General features: G+C 29.4%; 4 protein-coding genes across 4 annotated transcripts; 3 read left to right on the top strand and 1 right to left on the bottom strand.

Annotated features, from left to right (window-relative positions):
• Positions 1-5,079: 5,079 nt before the first annotated feature.
• Positions 5,080-7,765, top strand: LOC124938922 (L-type lectin-domain containing receptor kinase IV.1-like). The gene is made up of 2 exons (XM_047479444.1): positions 5,080-6,145; positions 6,794-7,765. The coding sequence occupies exons 1-2, from the start codon at positions 5,080-5,082 to the stop codon at positions 7,750-7,752; spliced, it is 2,025 nt and encodes a 674-aa protein (XP_047335400.1). The 3' UTR covers positions 7,753-7,765.
• Positions 7,766-9,158: 1,393 nt separating this feature from the next.
• On the top strand, positions 9,159-13,535 carry LOC124938776 (L-type lectin-domain containing receptor kinase IV.1-like). Its single transcript, XM_047479281.1, has 2 exons — positions 9,159-10,239; positions 12,381-13,535. Exons 1-2 carry the CDS (start codon positions 9,168-9,170, stop codon positions 13,334-13,336), a joined length of 2,028 nt encoding a protein of 675 aa, XP_047335237.1. The 5' UTR covers positions 9,159-9,167; the 3' UTR covers positions 13,337-13,535.
• A 7,614-nt stretch (positions 13,536-21,149) lies between these two features.
• On the top strand, positions 21,150-21,872 carry LOC124940028 (light-harvesting complex-like protein OHP1, chloroplastic). The gene is made up of 3 exons (XM_047480506.1): positions 21,150-21,388; positions 21,470-21,592; positions 21,662-21,872. The coding sequence occupies exons 1-3, from the start codon at positions 21,224-21,226 to the stop codon at positions 21,728-21,730; spliced, it is 357 nt and encodes a 118-aa protein (XP_047336462.1). The 5' UTR covers positions 21,150-21,223; the 3' UTR covers positions 21,731-21,872.
• A 496-nt stretch (positions 21,873-22,368) lies between these two features.
• Positions 22,369-24,899, bottom strand: LOC124938406. The gene is made up of 11 exons (XM_047478841.1): positions 24,626-24,899; positions 24,438-24,549; positions 24,278-24,351; positions 24,162-24,208; positions 23,895-24,048; positions 23,652-23,696; positions 23,366-23,570; positions 23,232-23,293; positions 23,038-23,138; positions 22,892-22,946; positions 22,369-22,827 (listed from the first exon to the last, which is right to left on the bottom strand). Exons 1-11 carry the CDS (start codon positions 24,813-24,815, stop codon positions 22,595-22,597), a joined length of 1,278 nt encoding a protein of 425 aa, XP_047334797.1. The 5' UTR covers positions 24,816-24,899; the 3' UTR covers positions 22,369-22,594.
• Between the last annotated feature and the right edge of the window lie 385 nt (positions 24,900-25,284).

Here is a 25,284-nt window from a genome sequence, read left to right as displayed (position 1 = left end):
TGATTTAAATTTAATTGAAGTTACAATTTCAACTATAATTTTTAATTTTAAATAGTCTAACCAACCTAAAAAGGAAAATTAAACATTTAATTTTTATTTTTATTTTTATTTTAATTTAAAGTACCCCACACATGTAATATTCACATCGACTAGGTAGGGATTAGGCAAGGCTTCACCAATTTGCATTATGTTGACTTGTTCATTAAATGTACATATTGACTGAAGAAAAAATGTTGAAACTACAAGAATTATTTTTTTTCTTTCTTATTTAGGAAATAGAAACCAAATATGACTTGGTATACGATTGAATATTTATTTTATTTTTGCTGACAAGTCCAAAACTCACTTATTTGTTTATAAGGCCGGTTTGAATTATTTTAATATTAAAAAGGGTGTTATTTTAATAACGAAAATAAAATTAAACATTATTTTACATTCTCATTCATCATATCAATCAATTTATTAATTAAAATATTAAAATATTTTATATTTTAAATTATTAATTTTTATTTTATAAATATATATATATATATATATATTAATATTTTTTAAGTCTTTTTATCAAAAAAATAATTGTCAACTCTCCTCAAAATCATTTAAAAAAATCTCTATGTTTTTCAAATAACTCAATCCGAACAAGCTCTAAAAGTCTTCTTCGGTTTGTATTATTTTAATAACTCAAACAAAATAAAACATCATTTCACTTCTCTTTCATCTAGCACATCACTCAATTCATTAACAAAAATTACCTTCTATCTTAAATTGTTATTTTTTATATTATTTATATATTCAAGAGTACGTTTTAAATGTTTTTATTAAAAAATAATAATAATAAAATAATAATTTTTTTTAAAAAAAAAATTCTCAAAATGTCAAAGTTTATTTAGAGCTTGTTCTCTTTGGGTTTTTTAAAAACCCAACCTAAATCAATTTTCCAATCAATCACTTCTCAACAATCACATCACTCATTTCATTAATCAAAATACCAAAATACCCTCTATTTTAAATTATTATTTATTATTTTATTTATATATACCAATACCCTTTAAGTCTTTTTACCAAAAATAATCATCACCTCCTCAAAATCATCACCAATCACTATTTTTTTCTCCCTCTAGGTTTTTTAAATAACCCCAATCTGAACAAGGCCTTAAATGGGATAGGCTCATCTTGAAATCATAAATAGAAATTTTAAAATATAATGTTTAATTGAAAAAAAAAACAAAGCAATATGAATTACCAAATAATAAATAATATTTTTACTAAGGAGCTCGCATTTTGTAAGACTTAATGATTTCACATGTATTGACTATTGAGGGATACATTAGATTGTTGGAGTTTATTATTATTATTATTATTATTATTATTCATGAAGGTTTGAAATCATTTTTTTTAGTTTTTAGTAGTATGTTGTGAATATAAAAGTAAAAATTTACATGAACTAACTAATTTAAATTATTGAGTATATTAATTAATTTAAGTATTTTTATAATGCAGCTTAAATTATGCTTTAAAAAAATACCAATTTAATAGAAAAGTTACCAATATTTAAAGTTCTTTTCTTCTAAAAGTAACATTATATAAAATTACAAGTGGTTCACGGTTAACTCACACACCTTAATAATTTTTAATTTAACTGTTATAAGTTTCATGAATGTGCTTAACCCGCTAAGATTAGTCGCACAATAAAGAAGAAGCGGAATTCAGGCTTATAAAAAAAATTGTTTCAGGAACATATTAACATGCAAAACAATAAAATTAACTGTTAGAGTTGGACAAAACCCTATAAAAAATTTATAAAAAAAAAAGAAAGAAGGGTAAAACATTGAAAGAAATTTCAACTAAGTCTTTCCATATTACATATATTTTGTTTAGTCACAACATGGTCAGCCTTATTGGCTAAGTTGAATAAAAAAATATAAATATCAACTCTAAATTGTTGAATCTTTTATGAATGAATCTTTGTAAGAAACAATTCACTACATTCTCACAAAATCAAGAATATTATTATTTCATTTTTGATTATTTGCTTTTCTGAATTTCCTTTTTAATTGCTAAAAAATTCAATAATCAATTTTGAATATTCACTAAATAACTTAAATGCTGAAGGTGTGCCTAAGATAAATGTCATCAATTACCCCCAGTGGCGGACCTACAAGGGGGGCCTTGGGGGCCGGGCCTCCCCAACCAGGGTAAAACTTTTTAGATATTATATATATGTTTATCAAATAAGACTTTGCCTCAATGGTTTTGGAGCTGAAATATGTAGTAGAGGTCAGGTGATCAAATCCTGCCTCTAACATTTCTTTAAACTAACTCTTCCTTTTATAAAAACTAATTCATAATTATAGTATTCAAAGTAATTATAACCTTATTTTATATAAACACTATTTATAATAAACTAACTCTTCCTTTTATAAAAACTAATTCATAATTATAGTATTCTAATTTCAAATATAATTTTATTAGAGTAATTATTATTAATATTTTATTTTATACAAAAAAATATTTTTTAAAATACAAGTAATTATTATTAATATTTTATTTTATACAATTTTTTTTTCTAAAATACAATATTTATAATAATACATAAATTTTAGTTAATATATAAATAACATTTATTTATATAAGTTAAAATATAAAGAATTATATATAAAATAATAAAAATCATATAATATTATTATTTATTTTAAAACTACATTTATATTATAATTTATTTATATATATATATTTTTTATTAATTTTAATATAATTAATAATACAAATTACTTATAAATATAAGGGTAAAATAACCATTTATATAAATATAAGGGTAAAATATTATTTTATATTTCTTAATTTTAAATTAATTTTAAATTATTTCAACAAATAAATGTATTTGTTAGATTTTATTTAGGGGTTGTGACACATATTTATTTTTAATCATTTATTTTATGTAGGATATAGAATAATGAAGATGTTCTATAAACGAATTTATACTTCTACATCATATGACCAGCATGAGTCTTCTCAATCAATTAATGAGCCTACTAATGAGTCTAATGTTACTGATCAAATATACAGGGTTAGAATATAGCATATCAAAAGATGCATCATTTTGTTTTTGGTGTTATCTTTTCAAACCTTTAAATAGAGAAAACGTAGATAGTACATTTATAGGAGATGAGTACAAAAATTGGAAAAGAGCATTAGAAAGATTCAATCGTCATATGAGAACTTCAAATAGTTGTCATAATGAAGCTAGAATTCAATTTGAATCATTTTAAGATCAAAGACATAACGTGAGAAACGTTTTACGTACACATGGTCGTGATATAGAAATAAATTATCACACATGTTTAACGACAATATTTGATGTAACACGCTTTCTATTGAGGCAATGATTACCTTTTCGAGGACATGATGAGTCAAGTAGTTCATCAAATAAAGGAAATTTTCTTGAATTGATTGATTAATATAGTCAACGTAACGAAGATATTTGTCTTCTTTTGTACCGACTCATGGACAAGAATAATTTAGTAATTGTGCTTATTAGTATTTTTATGTAATTATCGAGTAAAATTTTAATTAAAAAATGCATTTATTTGATAGCCAAAAAATGCTACGTTATTAGGTATTTGGCCCCCCCGAGAAAATATTTCTAGGTCCGCCACTGATTACCCCCATAATAAAATATTTATCTGATTCATCATCACAATTATTTTTGAATAATTCATTGTTACATGTCTTCAAATACTAACTATTTATTGAGCTTATCCTTAGTCAAACTATCAATCAAATAAGTTTGGTTTGAAAGTCTACAAAAATTGTCAGATAGAAGATAAAAACGTTTAAAAGATAATTTTAATCATATATAATAATTAAATTGCTATATTATAATGGTAAATAATGTGTAAGTGCTTTTCTATATTAATTTCACATTCTATAAAATAATTTATATATCAAATACTAAAATTTAAATACTTGTTTTCTATTTTTTTTATCGGTGTTGGAAGATTTGGTGTGTTTCACTCCCTTCAATAAAAAAAATTAATATTTTTGTTATGTTTATTTTATTGTTTTTTCTTCTAGAGAATAACTGATCCTCGGAAATTTAATGCATTATTAAATGCAGCGTGAGTAGGTATGTTTATATTATATGTTTTTATTACCAAGTCAAAATGTTTTTCAAGCTTATGTTTAGGATATATATATATATATATATATATATATATATATATATATATATATATATATATATATATATATATATATTTAATTCAGTCTTAATCAAATATTATATAATTATTAATTAAATTATTAAAATACCTTATAATTTTTTTAAAATAGTTTATTATTATATATTAATTCTCTTAAAATGATTTTTATTAATTTTAATTTAAATAGACCATTTTTTAAAATATATTAATACATTAAATCTTTTTATAAAAAACTAATAATAATAAATAAATAAATACACTTTCAAAATTGACACTAATCAATACTTTTTAAATAAATATAAATTTATTTAAATAAATTCTCTCAGACAAGTTCTAATAATTTCTTTATAATGTATAACTGAATAAAGAAGTCTGCTATATTATGTACTTGATTTTTAACAATAACACTTAATTTTGTTTTTATGCATAATTCCTTATAACATTTAATAGGAATGGTCAAACTGAGTCATCTTATTGAGTTCAGTAAAATTTTAATATCACTCTTTTTAACCTTAAAATTTGAAATATTTTATTTTATATTAATAAAAAATGAAATTTTATCTTAATAATTTTAAATATCATTAATTTATTATATATTTGACATTAAAAATATATAATGATTACATTGTCAAATTGAGATTTTTTTTTTTTTTATTAGAAGTCAATTAAGATTTTAAAGATTTTCTTTTCAATCTCATAATTTTAGACATTTTATTGTTAAATTTATGAATAAACAAACCAAATATATTTACTAGTGAATTTAAAAAATGGTTAGTTAAACCATCGCTGAAATAATCCATATTACTATTTCCTATAAGGATATAAAAGCCCCGAAACCCTAAGCTTAAATATTATTTCTCCATAGACCATTTGCTCCGACATGACTCTTCTTCTTCTTCTTCAATTAGTCTCTGTAATTTTATTCAACCCATCAACCACCCACGCACAACCCATCACCGAATTCACCTTCAATGGCTTCCAAACATCAAACCTAACCCTAGACGGTGTAACCGAGATCAGACCCAACGGTCTATTAGCCCTAACCAACAACACAAGACAGATAACAGGCTCTGCTTTTTACCCAACCCCAATCATCTTCAAGAACTCATCAACAAATGGTTCATCCATGATCTCCTTCTCCACTTCCTTTGTTTTCGGGGTCATACCCGAATTCTCAAATTTGGGTGGACATGGAATCTCATTCGTAATCGCTCCTCAACCCAATCTACCAGGTGCTTTGCCAAATAACCACATGGGTGTGTTCAACGATTCGAATAACAACGGGAATATAGCAAACCGGATTATAGCTGTCGAATTTGACGAGAACCAGAGCCTTGAATGGCAAGAAATCAACAATAATCACGTTGGGATTAATATCAACAGCTTGATTTCAGTTGTGTCTGAACCAGCCGGGTATTACTCTGGAACCAACTTTAGTAGCCTGCAATTGATTAGCGGAGAACCCATGCGGGTTTGGATTGATTATGATGGTGGGATAAAACGAATGACAGTTACAATGGCTCCAATCGAAATGAAGAAACCGTCTAGACCGCTGCTGTCTCTAGTTCAAGACCTGTCTGAGTTTGTTAATCCTAATATGTATGTCGGGTTTGCATCATCAACCGGTTCGATGTTTACATCTCATTATTTATTAGGTTGGAGCTTCAAAGTTAATGGTCAAGCTCAAGAACTTATAAATTCCAATCTTCCAGAGCTACCTAGGATTGAAAAGGGAAAATCGTCCAAGTTTTTAACAATTGGGTTGCCTTTGGTTATCGTTTTTGTTGTGTTAGTGGTTATAATAGTTCTAGTTTATTATGTTCGACGAAAGATGTTTGCTGAAGAATTTGAGGATTGGGAACTCGAATATGGACCTCATAGATTCAAATACAAAGATTTATACTTTGCCACAAAAGGATTTAGCAACAATGAAGTATTGGGTAAAGGTATGAACTCTTATGTCATATTGTACAATTCAATCAACTTTTTAGGTTGAATTCATTTTTTTAAAAGATTTAAAGTTAATTTACTAAAATACCCATAAATTTTAATAAAATAAAATTATATAAAAATCAATGAAAAATAAGTATTTTAATATATTTATTGATTGATTGATTTGATGATAAAGAATGGTAATTTTGTGTTATTAGAACTTTTCAAACTTAGGAAATTGAAACATCTAAGTTTCAAATATCAAATCTTAAAATGAAAAAGTCTTCAGAGATAAATATATCTTAAAAAAATCTCAAAATTGGGGTCTCTTGCAAAGAAAAAAATTGATTAGAGAAAAAAATAATAAAAAAAAGTAGATGTTGTTATGCCTACTGAGAATATTATTGTAAAGTTAACTCTTTGATAATTAATTAATTTTAGGTGTCAATAAATTCAGGTTTTATTAATTGGATATATAAAAAAAAGAAACATTGTCTATTGTCTTATTTTATATGTTATTATTAAACTTAGCACACATGTTTATCTTTATAAGATATATAAAAAAAAGAAACATTGTCTATTGTCTTATTTTATATGTTATTATTAAACTCAACACACATGTTTATCTTTATAAAATAAATGTTTACACATATATTGTGAAGGTGGATTTGGCGAGGTTTACAAAGGAGTTATAGCCAGCTCAAGAACCGAGGTTGCGGTTAAGAGAGTGTCGCATCAATCAAAGCAAGGGATGAGGGAATTTGTCGCGGAAATTGTTAGCATGGGTCAGCTTCGCCACCGTAACTTGGTCCAACTCATCGGATATTGTAGACGCAAACATGAGCTATTATTGGTTTATGAGTATATGTCCGGAGGAAGCCTAGACAAATTGCTTTTTAATGAGTCCGGTTCAACTCTAAGTTGGAGGCAACGTTTGTTGATCATTAAGGGAGTAGCCTCGGGTCTTTTCTATTTGCACGAGGGTTGGGAAAAAGTTGTTATACATAGAGATATTAAAGCCGCTAATGTTTTGTTGGACAATGAATTAAATGGAAAATTGGGTGATTTCGGGTTGGCTCGGTTATATGAGCATGGAGATGTTCCTCAATCGACCCATGTTGTTGGTACATTAGGTTATCTTGCCCCGGAACAGATGTGGACCGGAAAGGTGTCTGAAGCTACCGATGTCTACGCTTTCGGGGCATTTTTGCTCGAAGTTGCGTGTGGAAGGAGACCGGTTGAAATAAAAGAAGAGCAATTTGTTTTGGTAAAATGGGTGTTCTCTCTTTGGACAAAAGGTTTGATTATTAATGCGGTTGATCCAAATTTAGGTGGTATATTTGATATTGAAGAGTTGGAATTGGTGATGAAACTTGGTTTGCTTTGCTCGAATGCTGAACCAACCGATAGGCCTACTATGAAGCAAGTGGTGGACTATTTGTCGAGGGATGTCCCACTTCCCGAGCTCACGTCGATTGGGATATCGACGGGGTTGTCGTTTCCTCAAAGGGAAGGAAACGGAATCAATGATTTTGCCATGTTGTTTACATCTTCAAATGATGAAGAAGCATCCAATCATGCATCATCTATGGCTGATTCGCTTCTCTTTGGAAGTAGATGATCAGTATTACTTATGTTTCTATGTGGTTTCATAATGTAGTTTAATACTTTAATAAAGTATTTACATAGACATTAATGGTTATATCTGAATGAATACTTAGAAAATTTTGTAATTAATAACCTATGGAAGCTCTTAATTAATTAGTTTTCCTATGTCTGTTTTCATGTAATATTAATCATATTTGTTTTGACCAATTCCGAAGCTGGGTTTGAGCCATTTTTCTTTTTTAATTTACTAAAGAATTATATTTTGTACAATATATTTGGGGTTGATTTAGATGAACAATGTTTTGAATATTTTTAATTAGGTATATATTTTTTATATTTGTTCTAAAACTTTAGCTAAACCTTTTTTAAAGACATCATTTTTTTGCCATTTTTTTAAAAGAATTTAAGGCTGTACAAATAGAAGTTATAATGGTAGATAAATGAGTATGAAGCAAACACATTTTATAACTATAATACTATTCAATTGATAATTTACTAAAATAACTCAAATAATGAGAACAGTTCTTTAAAAGATCAAATTTTACGTGTTCAATTCTCGTTTAAAACGTTTAAAATTGAGATGATGTTATACTTAATTAACTTCTTAAATTCAAATAAATAAACAAAACTATTGAAGGCTCTAGCCACATTATATAACTATTCAATTCTAAACCTACCTAACTCAAATGATAAGAGTTCTATGGGTAAAGATCATCCATTTACATTTAAAACCTTACCAACTGTCTAACTTCAAATAAATAAACAAATTTATTGAGTGAACATAATTTATTTATTTTATTTTATTGTCAAAAACTAGTGCTAAATTAGCACTGCACATTGAGACCATTTTGTGTGGGTCATTTTATTTTTATAAATTTGTATACATCATAACTTTAATTAAAAGAAGGGATCAGACTAATTCAATTATTTGAATATATCTTATATTCAATCATAATATATCAATTTTTATCATAACACTATGGTCAACTTTATATCTTACCGATCAAATATTTTTCAGTTCGGATTAAGTCAATATAACAATTAAGAAGTTTATATTGATATGAATGTTCACCCTAAATGTACGTCCTTAGTTACAACTATATTTGTGGTTGATACTTTTTTTTAAATTTACAAATAACTAAAACAGAAAGATTAAAATATTATAAAATGAATATGACTTGCAAATATGAGTATTTATTAGAGAGGAACCTAACTATATATGATGTTGATTTATTTGAATAATCTTTGAGTTCTTTACAAAATATCTTCTTTAATATATATAATTATAAAAATCACTTCACCAAAATTTTCAAGCGTATAGGTCGACATGACATTATTATATTAATATAATTAATATTACATATAGCATTAAATCCCCCCACTTGAGGTAATTACATTATTTATTTCTCTATAGACCATTTGCAATAGATGAAACAAAAAATAATGTCACTAACACTTCTTCTTCTTCTAGTTGTATGCCACACAACAACCAATGCCAACACCGATTTCACCTTCCATGGCTTCCGAACCTCGAACCTGACCCTCTCCGGTGTAGCCGTGATCAGACCCAACGGTCTTCTAGCCCTAACCAATGGCACAAGACAGAAAACAGGGTTTGCGTTTTACCCAACCAAAATCATTTTCAAGAACTCATCAACAAATTTCTCATCCATGACCTCCTTCTCAACCTCCTTTGTTTTTGGGATCATACCCGAGTTCTCGACTTTAGGTGGCCATGGAATCTCATTCGTAATTGCTCCTCAACCCGGTCTACCAGGTGCCCTGCCAAACCAACACATGGGTTTGTTCAATAAATCGAATAACAACGGTAACATCACAAACCATATTATAGCTGTCGAATTAGACACGATGCAGAGTCCTGAATTTCACGACATTAATGATAATCATGTTGGAATAGATATCAACCGACTCGATTCTGTTTTGTCGAGATCAGCCGGGTATTATTCAAACAAGAAACGTAGATTTCAAAACTTGAATTTGATTAGTGGAAAACCTATACGGGTTTGGATTGAATATGATGGTGGGATGAAACAAATGACTGTTACAATTGCTTCAATTAAAATGAAGAAACCATCTCGACCACTTCTATCTTTAGATCGAGACCTGTCTGAGTACATCAATCCTGAAATGTATGTTGGGTTTGCATCATCAACCGGTTCTGTTTTTACATCTCATTATTTACTTGGGTGGAGTTTTAAAATCAATGGGAAAGCTTTAGAGCTTAAAAGTTCTATGCTTCCAAAGTTACCGAGGATTGGACCCAAAAAAGTGTCTAAGTTTTTAACAATTGGGTTGCCTTTGATTATCAGTTTTGTTCTAGTAATGGTCATTGGAGCTGGGGTTTACTATGTTAGAAGAAAGAAGAAATTTGCTGAAGAAATTGAGGATTGGGAGCTTGATTATGGCCCTCATAGATTCAAATATAAAGATCTATACTTCGCCACAAATGGATTTAGTGACGATGAATTGTTGGGTACAGGTATTAATAAATTCTTATTTTAGTAATTAGTCGTCATTTTTATTTAAAAAAATGAAGATAGCTTATTCTTTCAATTTTATTTTAACACATTTTAGAGTAGCAAATATGTTACATATAGTAACATGAACTATTTTAATAGGTTTCTTATAAACAAAATTATTTGTCTTATATTCAATTTTTACTTTAAAAACAGATTAAGTTAAGGTTTAGAATATAACTCTTAAGACAATGGTAGTATTTTCTAAAATAAATAAAAAAATTATAAAAAACATTAATACAATCTAACCTAGGATGTTTTTGTTTGATTAGGTAAACTAATTATGGATACACTTTTATTTATTTATTAATTAGCTCAATTATCAAACAATTTGGATTAAAGTCTTATTTTATTAAAATTCCAATTAAACTCTTAGTTTATTAATTTAATTTTCAGCCACTCTACTAAGAAAAGAGATTATATGTATCCTCTTAGTATCAATCTCTTCTTCTAAAAACATATAATAATTTTGTATTATAATAAACAAAAATAATCTAAATATTATGTTTCATTTTTATTAAAAATAGTATGAGATCATTGCTATTTTTAAAATTTAATTTAAAAAAGAAAAACTAATTTCATTTTAAGTGATTTTAAATTTAACATTTCATTATTAATAAACAACTCAATAATCAAAAATTATTATTAGCCATTTAATAAATATAAAATATAATTAATGTTATTCAAGTTCTCCAATTTTAGGCTCAAGTTTTGGAGATATTTATAAGAACTAAGAAAATTGTTGTACGTATCTTAACTAGGTCAAAATTTAAATTGGCAAAAAAATCAATATTTCAGTTATGATCAAGTCACGTCAATATTAAATATTGGTAGATCATATAATCAATGCTATATTAGATAAGGATCAAAATAGATGAACTATATATTGAAATGTCAAATGTGTTAATCTAGACTTAGTTTTATTTTGGGTTAAATTATATGCAATTAGGCCTGGTTTGGAATGAGTTATTTAAATAAGTATAACCCAATACATTATATTAACTTCTTTTAATTCTATCATTTCACTTAAAATATTATTTATTTTAAATTATCATATTTTATTTTATCATTATACATCAATAATTAATAAGGTTTTTGTTCGTTTTGAGTTATTTGAATATTTTTTCACTCTCTTATTTTATATTATATCATTCAATTTTTTAACCAAAATACTAAAATACTTTTTATTTTAAATTATTGTTTTTTATTTTATCATTATATATTAACACTTTGTCTTTTTACCCAAATATCTCAACTTCTCAAAATCACCAATTTTTTTCAAAAACTCTTATCCAAACAAGACCCAAGTTTTTTTTTACCTAAAAAATCGTCATCTCCTCAAAATTATAATGTGATTATTTTCTAAATAATATGGTTATTTGGATAACCCATTCTGAACCGGAAATGTTAACAACATATTCAAATTACTTGATTTCCAAAATTTTAACATGATTTCTATTTTACTTTTAAAAAAAATACTAAATTGAAAACTTAAATTAAATACTTAAATTTGGACCTAGCTAGAAATAATAATAATAATAATAATAATAATAATAATAATAATAATAATAAAGTTGAATTAGTTTACATATTCAAAGCTCGGTCTATTGTTTGTATTTAATATAAGTGACCATCATGTCAACTTTATTAATAATAATGTTGACATATAAAAAATTATTAAATTCAGTTAAAAAAAAATTAAAAATCAATTATGAATTGGGTTGCCTTATAAATTTTGAGTTTATTATTAACAAATTGAAAAAGCTATTTATGAATATAAATGTACTCTGTACTTTATGTCTGAATTATTTCAATATTTAAAAAATATATATATAGGTTCATCTATCAGTTCATGGTTTTGAAAATAGAAGAGATGACGTGTTGGAATCTTGCTCAAATAAAAAGTAAAAATCATGGTAATGTAATGTTTAGACTTTTTTTCAATATTCTAAATGATTTTTTACTCACTATTGATTTCACATTTGTCGGATAAATTATTAAAGTGTAGAACTAATTGTCTTTTAGTCCTTCACATTTTCCTAGTATTAATTAAACTCTTAGCCATATGTTTGTTTTTCTAATGCTTTTTTTACACAAACTAAAGGTGGATTTGGCCAAGTTTATAGAGGATTTCTAGCGAGCTCAAAAACAGAGGTTGCCGTGAAGAGAGTGTCGCATCAATCAAGACAAGGTATGAGGGAATTTGTGGCGGAAATTGTCAGCATGGGTCAGCTTCGACACCGTAACTTGGTTCAACTCATCGGCTATTGTCGACGAAAAAAGGAGCTATTGTTAGTCTATGAGTATATGCCGGGAGGAAGCCTAGACAAGTTGCTTTATAACAAGTTAGGATTCACTCTAAGTTGGAGCCAACGTTTCTTAGTCATTAAGGGAGTAGCCTCGGGCCTTTTCTATTTACACGAAGGTTGGGAACAAATTGTTATCCATAGAGATGTTAAGTCTGGAAATGTCTTGTTAGACAAAGAACTAAATGGGAAATTGGGTGATTTCGGGTTGGCCCGATTATATAACCACGGGGATGTTCCTCATACCACCCATGTTGTTGGTACATTAGGTTATCTTGCCCCGGAACAAATGTGGACCGGAAAGGTAACCGAAGCTACTGATGTTTATGCTTTCGGGGCATTTTTGCTTGAAGTTGCATGTGGTAGGAGACCTGTTGGATTTAAAGAAGACAAGTTTCGTTTAGTGGAATGGGTATTTTGTTTTTGGAAAAAAGGTTTGATTTTTAATGCGGTTGATCCAAATTTAGGTGGTGTATTTGACTGTGAGGAGGTGAAATTGGTGATGAAAGTTGGTTTGCTTTGTTCCAATACGAACCCTTTGGCTAGGCCAACTATGAGACAAGTTGTGGAGTATTTAGAGAAAGATGTGACTATGCCGGAGCTCTCGTCGTCAATTGGAATATCGGCCTCCGGCCATTCGTTTGGTCATAGGGAAGGACTCAATGATTTGGACATGTATCCATCTTCAATGGATGATGAACCATTCACTCATGAATCATCTATGGCTGATTCACTTCTCTTTGGAAGTAGATGAAAATTTCTTCCATTTCTATGTGTTTTAAAAAATTTAATGGTCTTGTGCATTACATGCACAATATTTCTATTTTTATGCTTTATCATCCTTCAAACTTTAGTCAAATATAACAACTAAAACTAATAAGTTTTAAATTCAACTATTATTAGCACTGTAACAATATTTTTCGCTCAATAAAGTATAGATGTGCTTTGAGGTATTATTTAATTATTATTATTTTAACTAGATTTTATTATAAGAATAAAAAAAATGAATCATCCAAACTAGGGATGACAATTTGAGTCAGTTTCAGGTTGAACGATTAACGGGTTGAACGTTATTAATTTAAACTTAACTTGTTTAGTAATTCGGGTCAAAATCTATAACCTGAATATGACTTGTTTATTTGTGATTGACCCGAACCTGATCCGTTTGACCCGATTTACCTAACTCAACTCGAACCAAACTCGATGTAATTAATTCAATCTCTCTATTTTAAATTAAAATACATTAACACAAAACAAAAATAATTGAAGCTAAATTACAAATCCGTTTATAAAAAAGTTTTATAAAAGAAAATGAGTGAATGAATAGAAAAAAATAACACAAAACTCAACCAAAGAAACTTATAAACGGGTTATCAGGTCTATTTTAGGTCATTTCAGTTTGACCCGATTTTGACCTATTTATTAATTAAGTTAAACAAGTCGACCTTATTTTAACCCAAACAAAAAAATACACTACCCTAACCAGATTTTTTCGTGTTCGGTCTGTGTCGAGTCTAAAATTGTCGACCATAATCCTAACCAAATTCTCTTGGTAGGAAGTTGTAATTACTCAAGGAGGAATTCGTGTGATAGGTTTGTTATCTAAAAATATTTAAAAGACAATTAATTGTAAAATAATTAAGTATTTTTGATTGGTCATAAAATTTCATAATTTTACATCTTTAATCTCAAAAGAGATAATGGATTTAAATAATAATTTTATTTAAATTTAATTTTATAAAATTTAATTAATGATCGATTTAAAGAGTCTGACACCGGATAAAAATCAAGATTATTTTATGTATAAACGTAATTTTATCAAAGATTTTTGTTGGGTTAGATTTGTTGTGATACTCAAGAAAGGGTTTTCCTTTATTCCTTACAAAACGATTTCTACTTTAAAAAATTTTAGTTTTTTATTTAGAAAATTGGATCCTTATATTTTTTCTTTGTCCAATTATTTTTCATAATTTATGAATATATTAAAATTTAATATTTTAAATATTAAAATATTAAATAAACGTTGATATTCACGATCGATATCGAAAATTATGACAAAACAATATCTAAAAATATCAATTAAAAGTGTTAGAATTTAAAAGTAAATCCAAACATACTATTTTTAAAAATATTTGTGAATATATTCTAAAAGTATTTGAATTTTTTCAAAAATATTAAAAATGCTAAAAATAACATTTTTTGGATTTTTTAAAAATAGTTTAGGTACTTAAATATCTAAACAATATTTAAAAAAACAAATGCTGAAAACAAATGGATCCCATGGCCAGGTGGGTTAGGCGTCTGATGGATCATCGGTTCGCGAACGCGTTGGGCCGAATCAAGCATGAATTAGGTCAAGGTCAACGCAGTTCAACCGTTGGTCAAAAAGAGACTAAGACGTACGGGTTGAACATGTGAGGCGCAAATTAACTTGTGCGCTTGGAGACCGGGTTTTGGCCGAGTCTTAGGTCGTCTTCAACCTCTAGCAAGACCTTTGTGCACATTTTGGGATCTTGGCTAGAGGGCTCTAACCATGATTCAAAACACATTTTATTAAAAACTTAAAGCTTGAAAATTTTAATGGCGGATTTCCTTAAGAGCTTGATTTATGTGTTGAAACTTGGTCCTTGTTCTTCGTCTTGGCCGGAAGAATCTATTTATAGCCGATCTAAGCCGGTGTGAAACTTCAAGAGGATAGAATTTGGCCAAAGGCCACTAATGGCCTCGCTCATTTGCATGGACGAATTATATCATTTTAGGTCATGATTTGACCTAGGATCATAGGCGAAATGATCACTAGGATATGGTGGTCTTTGACTTTTTGTTTCAACCAATTTAGTTCAATAATCATGAAGTTTGAAAAAAATCAAACTTCACTACTGTTCTAATCCAATGTTGCGAAGAAGAAGAAGACGAACTAGGTAAGAAACAATGTTGTTTTCTTCTTCCATGTTTTAGCGTTAGGTAGGTCTTGAAACGACGTCGTTTTGGACTTAGGTGCAAAGCATGGCGTTCCGTTTGGCTTAGGTGTTCTGTTATTATTTGCTGAGGCGCGGAAGCGCGCTGCTTCTGTTGTAGCAGGAGACACGGTCGGCCGTTGGATGAGGGTTGGATGACCATCTAATGGGTGTATGGCATGTTACACCCATTTTTTTAGTTTCGTTCACACTCTATCATATCATAGTCTTAAAAGATTTGTTTGAATTTGATTTTTCTCTCCTTCTTTTGACTTTTATTTTAGTATGCAAATTACATAAATTTAATTAATAGACATAAATTATATTTTGTCTATTTTATTATTTGTATGTAATTTAGGGATTTTTAAATTATTTTGGAATTTAAATGATTACAACATTTTTCCAAAATAATTATTTAATTTAATTAAGTCCTACACTTATCTATTGTAGATTTAAATGAATATAATCATTTACCTAAAATATTTATTTTATTTCTATATAATTATTTTAGATTTATAATTACAATCATTTATCTAAAATAATTATCTTTATTAAAGAATCTATAAAATATTATTTAAAGACTTAATTTTTTTATTAAATTGGATGAGTAAATTTAAGTGTCTACATAATGTCTCTTAAACTGAGTTCGGATAAAATAAGGTAATTTGTTTTTAAAACATGGTTTTGAGTTTACATACGGACATTACATTTTCTTTATCCAGTTTATAGTTTATCATTGGAGTGATAGAAGGATATATAGAACCTCCATTCCGTTGATGTTGTCTCCATTTTGTTGTGTGTGCAACAATCATTGAAGATTTCAAAAATTTTGTTCATGGTTGTTAATATTCTATATTTCGAGACTTATCCTAATAAGGATTAACCATGACCTAGAATCATTTGATTTTCCTAGGTATATTGGTGTGAATCATTTATGAACAAATGATATCTCACTGAAATAAATATTAATAGATCATGGGTGTCTTATGAATTTTAATTTGACACGAATTTTAACAAAGTATTCGTGTGGATCATCGATCATTGGTATTTTCAGAACTATTGGTCGATAGTGGTTTAATTTAAATTTTTGAGATGATTATATATAAATGACCCTAAATACTATCAACATATATGTTTTGATTTGACGTTAATTTTAACAAAGTATTCACATGTGTTATTGGCAAATAATACTTTAAATCAAAGTATGTGACTTTAAGTAGTCTTTGATTATATCAAATGTCTTTTGACAGTCCTTGTCCTATAAGAACTTTGGGTCCTTTTTTAGTAGTTTGAATAATGCGTCACATGTCATGGTGAGTTTATTGATACACTAGATGATATATTAGATCTTTTTGAGGAACCCTTAGACTTTTCTTTCGTTTCGAGGTGTTGACATAGTTGTTATTGCCTCTATTTTGGAATTTTGGATGGATCGATTTCTAATCCCCTTTTGGGTGATTATGATGCCGAACATTTTTCTAGTTGTAATCCCAAATGTACATTTATTTAGGTTACGTCGTAAGTGGTATTTTCCAATTATTTGTAAAAAAAAATCAAAGTTGTGGACATGCCTCTTTTGGTCTTTGTATTTGACTAACATGTCGTCCACAAAGACCTTCACTTCTTTGTGGGTCATGTAATGGAGAATCATCATATCCTCCCTTTGGTACGATGCCCCAGTGTTCGTTAGACCAAATGGTAGGACATGATAACAGAATATGTCAACTTCTGTTATGAACATGGTCTTTTCCATATCCTCTAGGGTTATCAGGATTTGGTTATATCCCGAGAATCCGATAATGAACGATATAAGTTCGTGACCAATTACGTGATCGACTAGTACGTCAATGTGCGGTAACATGAAATTATCCTTAGGACTAGCCTTGTTTAAATCCCGATAGTCAACACACATGCGTATTTTTTTGTCCTTCTTTGTGGCAGGAACGACGTGGCTACCCATGTAGGGTATTCTATGATTTCGAGAAATCCAGCTTCCAGTTGCTTTTGGGTTTTTTTCTTTTATTTTATTCACAATATAATTCTTCATCCATCTGAGCTCTTACTTTTGGGCTTAGCGTCTAGCTATAGAGAAATATGATGTTGGACAATCTTGGGGTTGATTCTCGACATATCTTTATATGACTAGGCAAAGACGTCTTTGTTGACATTTAGGAGTTCAACCGAGTCTTGGATGACTTGAGGGCCATCCAACATATTCAAGTTTAATTCAATTGTTTTTTTTTTGCGGAAGAAACAATTTCGTTTTCCAAGAAATGCTTCATTTCAAAATTCATGTATCAGTTAATGATAGATCATCATTACTCGGTATATATAGGCAATATCGTCTTCTTTTATTGTACTATTGTTTTTGTTACAAGGGGGAGAGGATGTCATATCAAAAATCTTTTTTTAAGATTACCTCGTTATTCTTAGTCTCTCTAATACTAGTGGTATCTAACATCTTTTTATACATAAAGGGTCGTTTTCGTCTTTGTGGGTATCTGAATTGGTGTTTAATAGATCGACATGTAGAGTTAAGCTACCATATATTGGGTTGGTTGGTTGACCTTGCAGGTTTCGTTTCATAAGTCGTCCTTTTCATCGGTGGTTGGAGTCCGAGATGGTCCTTCTAGAGCATCGTTCCAATATTCCATCATTTTCTTAATCATGCAAATTGAAGGTTTATGATCATAAGAACAATCAAAAATTATTTCGAGACTTGAAAAATGTCTCTACAAATTAGGGTTGATAAAAGGTTCGGGGAAATCAAATCACACGTTATTTTTCCCTCCAGGGACAAACTGTTTATTAAGGGTTGGAGAAATTGATATGTGTTATTTGGTTATTTTTCCTTTTTAGATTTTCTCGAATCCAGCTGGTATGTACCCTAGACCGAAATAGTCTGAGTTGTGATATAAATGTGGGAAGGATGGTATGCTAGTGGTGTTTGGGCCTAGTCACATGATAGAGAAATATCTCATTTTTACATCATTCTTATAGAGGGGAAGTTGAATGTGCTAAAGTTGGCATCATCGAATGAATCATCGCCTTTTACGAAGATTGGGCATATCTTGAATCCTCTCAACTCGAATTTTGGGTTGTCGATATGAATTGTTTTGACTACAACAATAGCGTAGGTTTCACCTTTAATTGTGACAAGGCAATGTTGGTCATGAACCTTAGTTTCTGGTGAAGGATAGAGTCAAAAGCATATTTATAACATAGAAGACGACATCGAATGGTATTCCAGCTACTTTTTCTTTTAGATTGTTGGGTTCCACTTCTTCTTTGGTGTGCTACTTGTATGATGCTTTGTTGAGTTATGGAGTCTACACTTATAATAAACACTACATTGTTAATTAGAGTTTATTGGGTTTGTATTTGGTTTTGGGCTTGAGTCTAACCAACGGTTATTTAGGTTTATTACCTGAATGTTTACCCTATAAATATGTGATTATTAAGGGTTTATAGAGTTAGAGAGAATTCTAGAGAGATAAAGTGTGAGCCAAAAACTTTATATTCCCTTTTCTTTTTCTCCATAGTGAAATCTGGTGGCGACTAAAGTGAACATAGCTCAATTTGAGTGAACCACTATAAATCTGTGTCTTCTTGTGTTCTTCTTTCTTGCGTTTTTACAAATCGTTTAAAGCAGGTCGGATTTGGAATATACAAATCCTAACATCTTTTTAGGCTGCCCATTATTTCCCGACACGAGGTGTCGAAACCTCTTACGCATAGGTTTGATGACATGACTTGGTCTTTAGCGACACCGATTTTCTCGTGGATTGTCCATGTACATATGTTTAACGTCGAACTATTATCAATTAGAGTCATTGGGATTATATTTCCTTCCATTTCATTGGTATTGTCTTGCCTTCCTTTGGATGAGAGTTGGATGGCCATCTGATGGTTGTTTGGCCTATTACAGTCTTCTTTTCTTTTCTTTTCTTTTCTTTTTTTTCCTTCAAAACTAGTTTGAATTTGATTTTTCTCTCATCATCTTACTTTTTATTTTAATCTACAAAGTACATAAATTTAACTAATAGTTATAAAATTTATATTTTATCTATTTTATTATTTTTATGAATTTAAAAGTTTTATTTTTAATTATTTTAAGATTTAAATGGTTACAACAATTGTCCAAAATAATTATTTAATTTAACTAAATCCTAAACTTTATTATTTTAAATTTAAATGAATATAATCATTAACCTAAAATATTTATTTAATTTATATTTATTTATTTTAGATTTATGAATACAATCATTTATCTAAAATAACTGTTTTTTTTTATTAATTAGAGTTATAAAATATTATTTAAATACTTCAAATTTATTAAAATTTTATTAAATCGGGTGAGTAAAATTTGGGTGTCTAGATGGTGGATTTCTATTCCACTTATTATTTGGTGGATGATATGGATCGAAAGACACAAGAGGATCTTTGACAATAAAATAAAGCCTAACAAAATTCTCAAGAGCCTTCTTTTAACCACCCTCGCGAAGATTAGGATAGGCAACACCATCATTTTTACCGGATGCATAGTAGATCTGGTGGACGAGAGGAGGAGAAAGTAAGATTTTGAGGTTGCATTTGGGCACCCACATGAGTGGATCTATGTTAAGGTAGCCCACTCCAAAAAAATGACATGACCACCTAATTTATTAATATTTTTAATTTAATTCACTTTGTTTATATAATATTAAAAAAGGGAAAATAAACATTTATTCACTCGTTTTATTAATATTTTTTTTATTATCTTAAGCACACCTTATTTTTTTTTTTAATTCACAACAACTCTAATTTATGTATCCGTTTATGTCCACTTCTTTTTTATCTTTGAAACACTTGTTCAACTGGTTTATCCCGATTTTATGATTATTGTTGCTTTGATTTCTGATCAGCTTGTCTAGTTCACTAGTTGATCTGTGGTTGTTAATTCCGCGTGGGAGTCAGTCATAAGCATGTTCCATGTGAGGGTTTTGATTTTATTTTTATTTTGTTCCTTTTGGATTTTTCATTTTTGATATCATCGATGATTAAATAATCAAGTTTTAGCGTTAGTTAGTTTTCGAACTCATTATTTTTTTTCAGAAAACAACATAATGTCATTAAATAAAAAAGACCCCAAAAGGGGAAAGAATTACTAGAGTTCATGATTCAGGTAGAACAAACTTTTACCAAAATGTTTTGAACTAACCAGATGAAAACAGGAAAAATAAAATAAAAATAACCATGAGAATAAAAGTGAAGAACATAACAAGAAAATTTAGAACGCCTTGAAATAAAAAATAATGGTGACTTTCTCATTATTGTGGTGATCTTCGGCTTGATTCGGTGTAGGAGTCGGTCGTTACAACGGTTCAATGTTTTGATTTTTTTATTCATTTTATAAAATAAATTTTGTAAAAAAAAGATAATTACATAACTCTCAAATTAACTTAAAATATTTTTAATATAAATCAAAATTTGAAGCTTTTAATAACTAAATTAAAAATAAAAAAGACCCATATATGTAAAAAAAATAAAATTAAGTTCATGGATATATATATTAAATTTGTCTTGTAACACATTGTCATCTACAACCACACATTTTGGGCTGAAGATGAAGAATAAGAGCGCCATTAATAGATAAGGGCCAATCAACAAACGCCACTGTTTGAAAGATTCACAGAGAGAAGAAAATGGCGTCTATACCATCATCATCCATTTCTTCATCTTTCATTCGATCAACATTCTACACAACTAACGACAAACAGCTATTCTCGATCCATAATCTTCAAGCCGCAAGAACAACACCTATAAAGAGATCCTCTTTCAGAATTCAAGCTGCTAAACGTCCAGTCGGAGTAAGTTCTTCACTAGTTTTCTTATTTCTTTCAAATATTTTTCTGGGTTAGCTTTAAATGATCAATTGATGAACAAATTAGGTTGAACTGCCAAAAGTAGAACCGAAATTTCAACCTCCTGTTATTGGGTTTACTAGGGTTGCTGAAATATGGAACTCGAGGGCTTGTATGATTGGACTTATTGGTACATTCATTGTTGAATTGGTAAGCATTGATCATCTCTCTTTTTGTTTTTTCATTTGATGTTTAATTTGTATTTTTTTTAATGTTTAGATTCTGAATAAGGGAATACTTCAATTAATTGGCGTGGAAATTGGCAAAGGACTTGATATCCCTCTTTAAGTATATCTTAAAAACAGATTGATTGTGTTTAATTACAAATATGTAAAGTTTCAGAGGGTTGATGTTCATGTTCTTCATAATATTTGAACATGTATGGAACAGTTATTTGATTTTGTTGGAAAATTTTCAAAACTGTTTTTTTTTTCTAAATTTATGATAGTACTCTCTTGTGTTCTTTTTAAGCGGGGAGGCCGGTTCGGTTCATTCATAAAAATGCATAATCAAATCGATGATTTTGGTTTGTTCATCAGTTCGGTTTGATCGATTAAAATATCGTCAGTTTTAACGTGACTCTACCATGATTATAACACATTAACCAATTTTTTTTTGGTGGTCATGATTTCAAATGTTCAAACAGACTATTTCAAAAAAGTGTTGAATTGTTAAAAGTTAATTATAAAGAAATTTAGGTATTAGTTATGACTAATTATATATATTTTTGTAAATTGGTATGGTTAAATGGAACTTAATTATTAAAAAAAGTTAGGTACTAGTAACTAAATTATGTATATATTTTAAATTTATAGATGACTGAAAACAGTCTTTGATCAGTTCGAATTTGTTTACACCCCTAAATAACCATAAAACTTTGACTAATCTGATGGTTTAGATAATTTTTTGAAAAACATTAACACAAATTAAAAAGGAAAATGCATCACAAATTATAAGGTTGTTTTGGTCTTCTCAATCCAACATCTTGCTTAAGAAAGATGAAAAACAAAACCTTATTTCAACTGTAAGTCTGTAACGGTTACATTTGATAAATATTCCAAAAAAAGAGAGACAAAGCCAGCAACATATTGGTAAAACATTGACAAAATTGCAGCTTCAATCGCAACGAGATTGTTCTATCGCTCAGTCAGTTTACAGAGCTCTGCTAATTCGGGTGTCGATAACAGTTACCTTAGAAGAAGAAGGGTCATCCGATACATTAAGAACTTCAGCCAGAGACAACCGCTGGTTTTTCCAGGCAGACTCGGCCCAACTCTTCATTTTCTCACCTTCAGATTTGCGATTCTGTTGGATGGTCAGGATTTCTGCATACCCACCTCTGGCAAGGGCCAGGATATCCTTTCTAGCCACACCACACTCTTCACCTACATAGTTGATTTTAGGTCAATTTGGTTTCAATAGAGAAAAAGACCGCCAAAATCCTCTTACCTTCGGTTTGAGAAGAATGTTTTTTTAGCAAATCAATTGCTCTTCTATACAATCCCTAGACATTATCCATATGAAAATGTCATCATCAGATAAACAATAAAATGCAAAAAGAAACAAAAGAAAATGCTAAAAGGAGAAATTGAAACCTCTTGAATTAAAAGAGAACTTGAATGCTCAACTGTTGCTTTACGCCGAAACATTAGAGCTATGCATGTCAGAACAACACCGACTTTTGGATGATTAGAACCTACGATTACGATCATAGTAACAAAAAAATAGTTATCAATTGAAAATAGCGTCCCCAACAGAACAAATAAAAAAAATCTGAAATTTGACAAACCAAAGAAATCTTCTGCTTTAGTTAGTGCTCTTGTGAGTATCTCCTCTGCTTTAGCAAAGTTCCTACACCAGAGCAGCGAAAAATCAATTACAACAATAAAACAAAACAAAACGCTTAATTTAATGTTTATTCACCCCGCGTGTGCTTCGAGCTGTCCTAAAGAACAAGTTGCAGCCACAAGAGTTTCTTCTAGTGCCATGTTACTAGCCGCTAAGTTATCTGGATTGCCAAAATCATTACGTTCTGACAAAGGCTGCAACACTTTCTCGTATAACTCCTTGGCCTTTGACAAGTTGTGTTTGACGTGAAAGAACTCTCCATACGATAAAGCAGTATTCCCTGCACATACTTAAGAGATCACTACGATATTGCACTATTAATTCGATCCAATTATTAAAACAATATCTCAATCCAACCCACCAGTGCAATTCTTCACATCAACAACTGCTTTAAACAATGGCTCCGCTACAAAAGAGATTCATGGCATTAACAAACCTATGTTCTCAAACATGAATATTAGCTAAAACCTGTTTGAATGAATGAAAGATGGCATTAACAGACAAGTTCTTCAATAAACTATTATGTGCAAAGAACGAGGTATTAATACAAACTCATAATCCCACTTTCCACCCACAAAACGAAACCAAAGATCCTAAAAATTACCAGAATCAACATCCCCGGAGGCAAGTTTAACCAGCCCTTTAATCGCTTTACAACGAGCATGTAGATCTTCTGAACAATATTCAGCTCCATGTTCAACTCTGATAGAATCTAAGAGTTGCAAGCATACATTTGCAACCATTGATGCAGTTCCATCCTAATAAATGTATCATAAAAAGATCACAAAATGTTACAAAAACAAAAATTGATTTGAGCATTATAAAGCTGATAAAATTACATTCTACAACCATTAGACAATATGAAAGACACCTGACCCAGCTCCAAATATAATCCAGCCAATGCTTCAGCAGCAGCAACTGCAATAGATTGAAAGTTCTAAATACCCAGTCCTGTTCTAAAAACAAGACAAAATCAAAAGTATATACCTCTAACACTTGTTAAGGAGATTGAAAGTCGTTCCATGTCTTGAAGCTTCTCAATAGCTTGGAGGGAATTTCCTCTAGAATGAATCAACATAACCAATTCAATTGAGAGACAGAGATAGGGTAAAGAAAAGAAGAAGAAGATGAAACAAATAGAAACAACCTTTGAGATAATAAGGTAGACATGGATAAAAGAACGGTTCCTTTTGAATTGTCATCTGATTGAGTAGACAGACACTGTTCTAGGACAAGTTGAGCTTGTGCAAATGATTCATCTGCAAAAGGGTTCATTCAAAAAACTGAATGAGTAAGTTCAGACAAGTCAGGAATTATAGTAAAGAACAAAGATACCAGTTTTTTGAGATCGAGCGAGGGAGAGAGCATAATTAATCATCTGTATGGCAACTGGGTTAATAATGGACTCATTAGAAGTGCCAAATGTTCGCCGGAGCGGCGAAGACGGGAGAGGGAAGAAGGGAAACCTAGACCGAATCAGGCCACTTCGAACGGCGGCTGAGGCCGACCTTGCTATGTTAATCATTGCCTCCAAGCTTCGATCTTTAGCACTGATCTGCTTGATACAGCAAAGACCCTGAATCGGTTTAAGGTTTTCAGTTCATACTACCGATTCGGACAAGGATTTTATTCATTTTTATATAAATTAATTCTATTTTAATTGAAATTTTTTATAAAATTATTATTGTTTGTTTAATAGTATTTATATAACTAATTTTAATTTATATAATATTGCAAAAATTCCATATTTTACTTGGTTTAATAAAAGTAGTGTGGATCGAGAGATGATATTTGTGTTAGTACTAATTTCAAATAAACATAATTAAATATAAAAATAAAAACTTTTTTAAATATTTTGTATTTTAAAAAATATGTATAAATTTTCAATAACATAATGTTCGGCTATTGAATAATTAAGCAAATTTAGAACAGCTTTGGCTTCTCTGTAATTAAATTTATTGGAATCCAGTGACTTATTCCCCTAATATATATTT

The sequence above is a fragment of the Impatiens glandulifera genome, chromosome 5 (genome assembly GCF_907164915.1).
Source record: "Impatiens glandulifera chromosome 5, dImpGla2.1, whole genome shotgun sequence".
Classification (NCBI taxonomy): domain Eukaryota; kingdom Viridiplantae; phylum Streptophyta; class Magnoliopsida; order Ericales; family Balsaminaceae; genus Impatiens; species Impatiens glandulifera.
Note: the sequence above shows the minus strand (reverse complement) of the source record. Positions and strands in the feature narration are given on the sequence as shown.

Excerpts from the sequence above, each read along its gene's own strand:
- LOC124938776 (XM_047479281.1), top strand. The coding sequence starts at position 9,168 with ATGAAACAAAAAATAATGTCACTAACACTTCTTCTTCTTCTAGTTGTA. Across the intron at positions 10,240-12,380 it reads CGATGAATTGTTGGGTACAG|GTGGATTTGGCCAAGTTTAT; the intron begins GTATTAATAAAT and ends CACAAACTAAAG.
- LOC124938922 (XM_047479444.1), top strand. The coding sequence starts at position 5,080 with ATGACTCTTCTTCTTCTTCTTCAATTAGTCTCTGTAATTTTATTCAAC. Across the intron at positions 6,146-6,793 it reads CAATGAAGTATTGGGTAAAG|GTGGATTTGGCGAGGTTTAC; the intron begins GTATGAACTCTT and ends TATATTGTGAAG.
- LOC124940028 (XM_047480506.1), top strand. The coding sequence starts at position 21,224 with ATGGCGTCTATACCATCATCATCCATTTCTTCATCTTTCATTCGATCA. Across the intron at positions 21,389-21,469 it reads CTGCTAAACGTCCAGTCGGA|GTTGAACTGCCAAAAGTAGA; the intron begins GTAAGTTCTTCA and ends TGAACAAATTAG. Across the intron at positions 21,593-21,661 it reads GTACATTCATTGTTGAATTG|ATTCTGAATAAGGGAATACT; the intron begins GTAAGCATTGAT and ends TTTAATGTTTAG.
- LOC124938406 (XM_047478841.1), bottom strand. The coding sequence starts at position 24,815 with ATGATTAACATAGCAAGGTCGGCCTCAGCCGCCGTTCGAAGTGGCCTG. Across the intron at positions 23,139-23,231 it reads TAAAGCAGAAGATTTCTTTG|GTTCTAATCATCCAAAAGTC; the intron begins GTTTGTCAAATT and ends TCGTAATCGTAG. Across the intron at positions 22,947-23,037 it reads GTTCTCTTTTAATTCAAGAG|GGATTGTATAGAAGAGCAAT; the intron begins GTTTCAATTTCT and ends GATAATGTCTAG.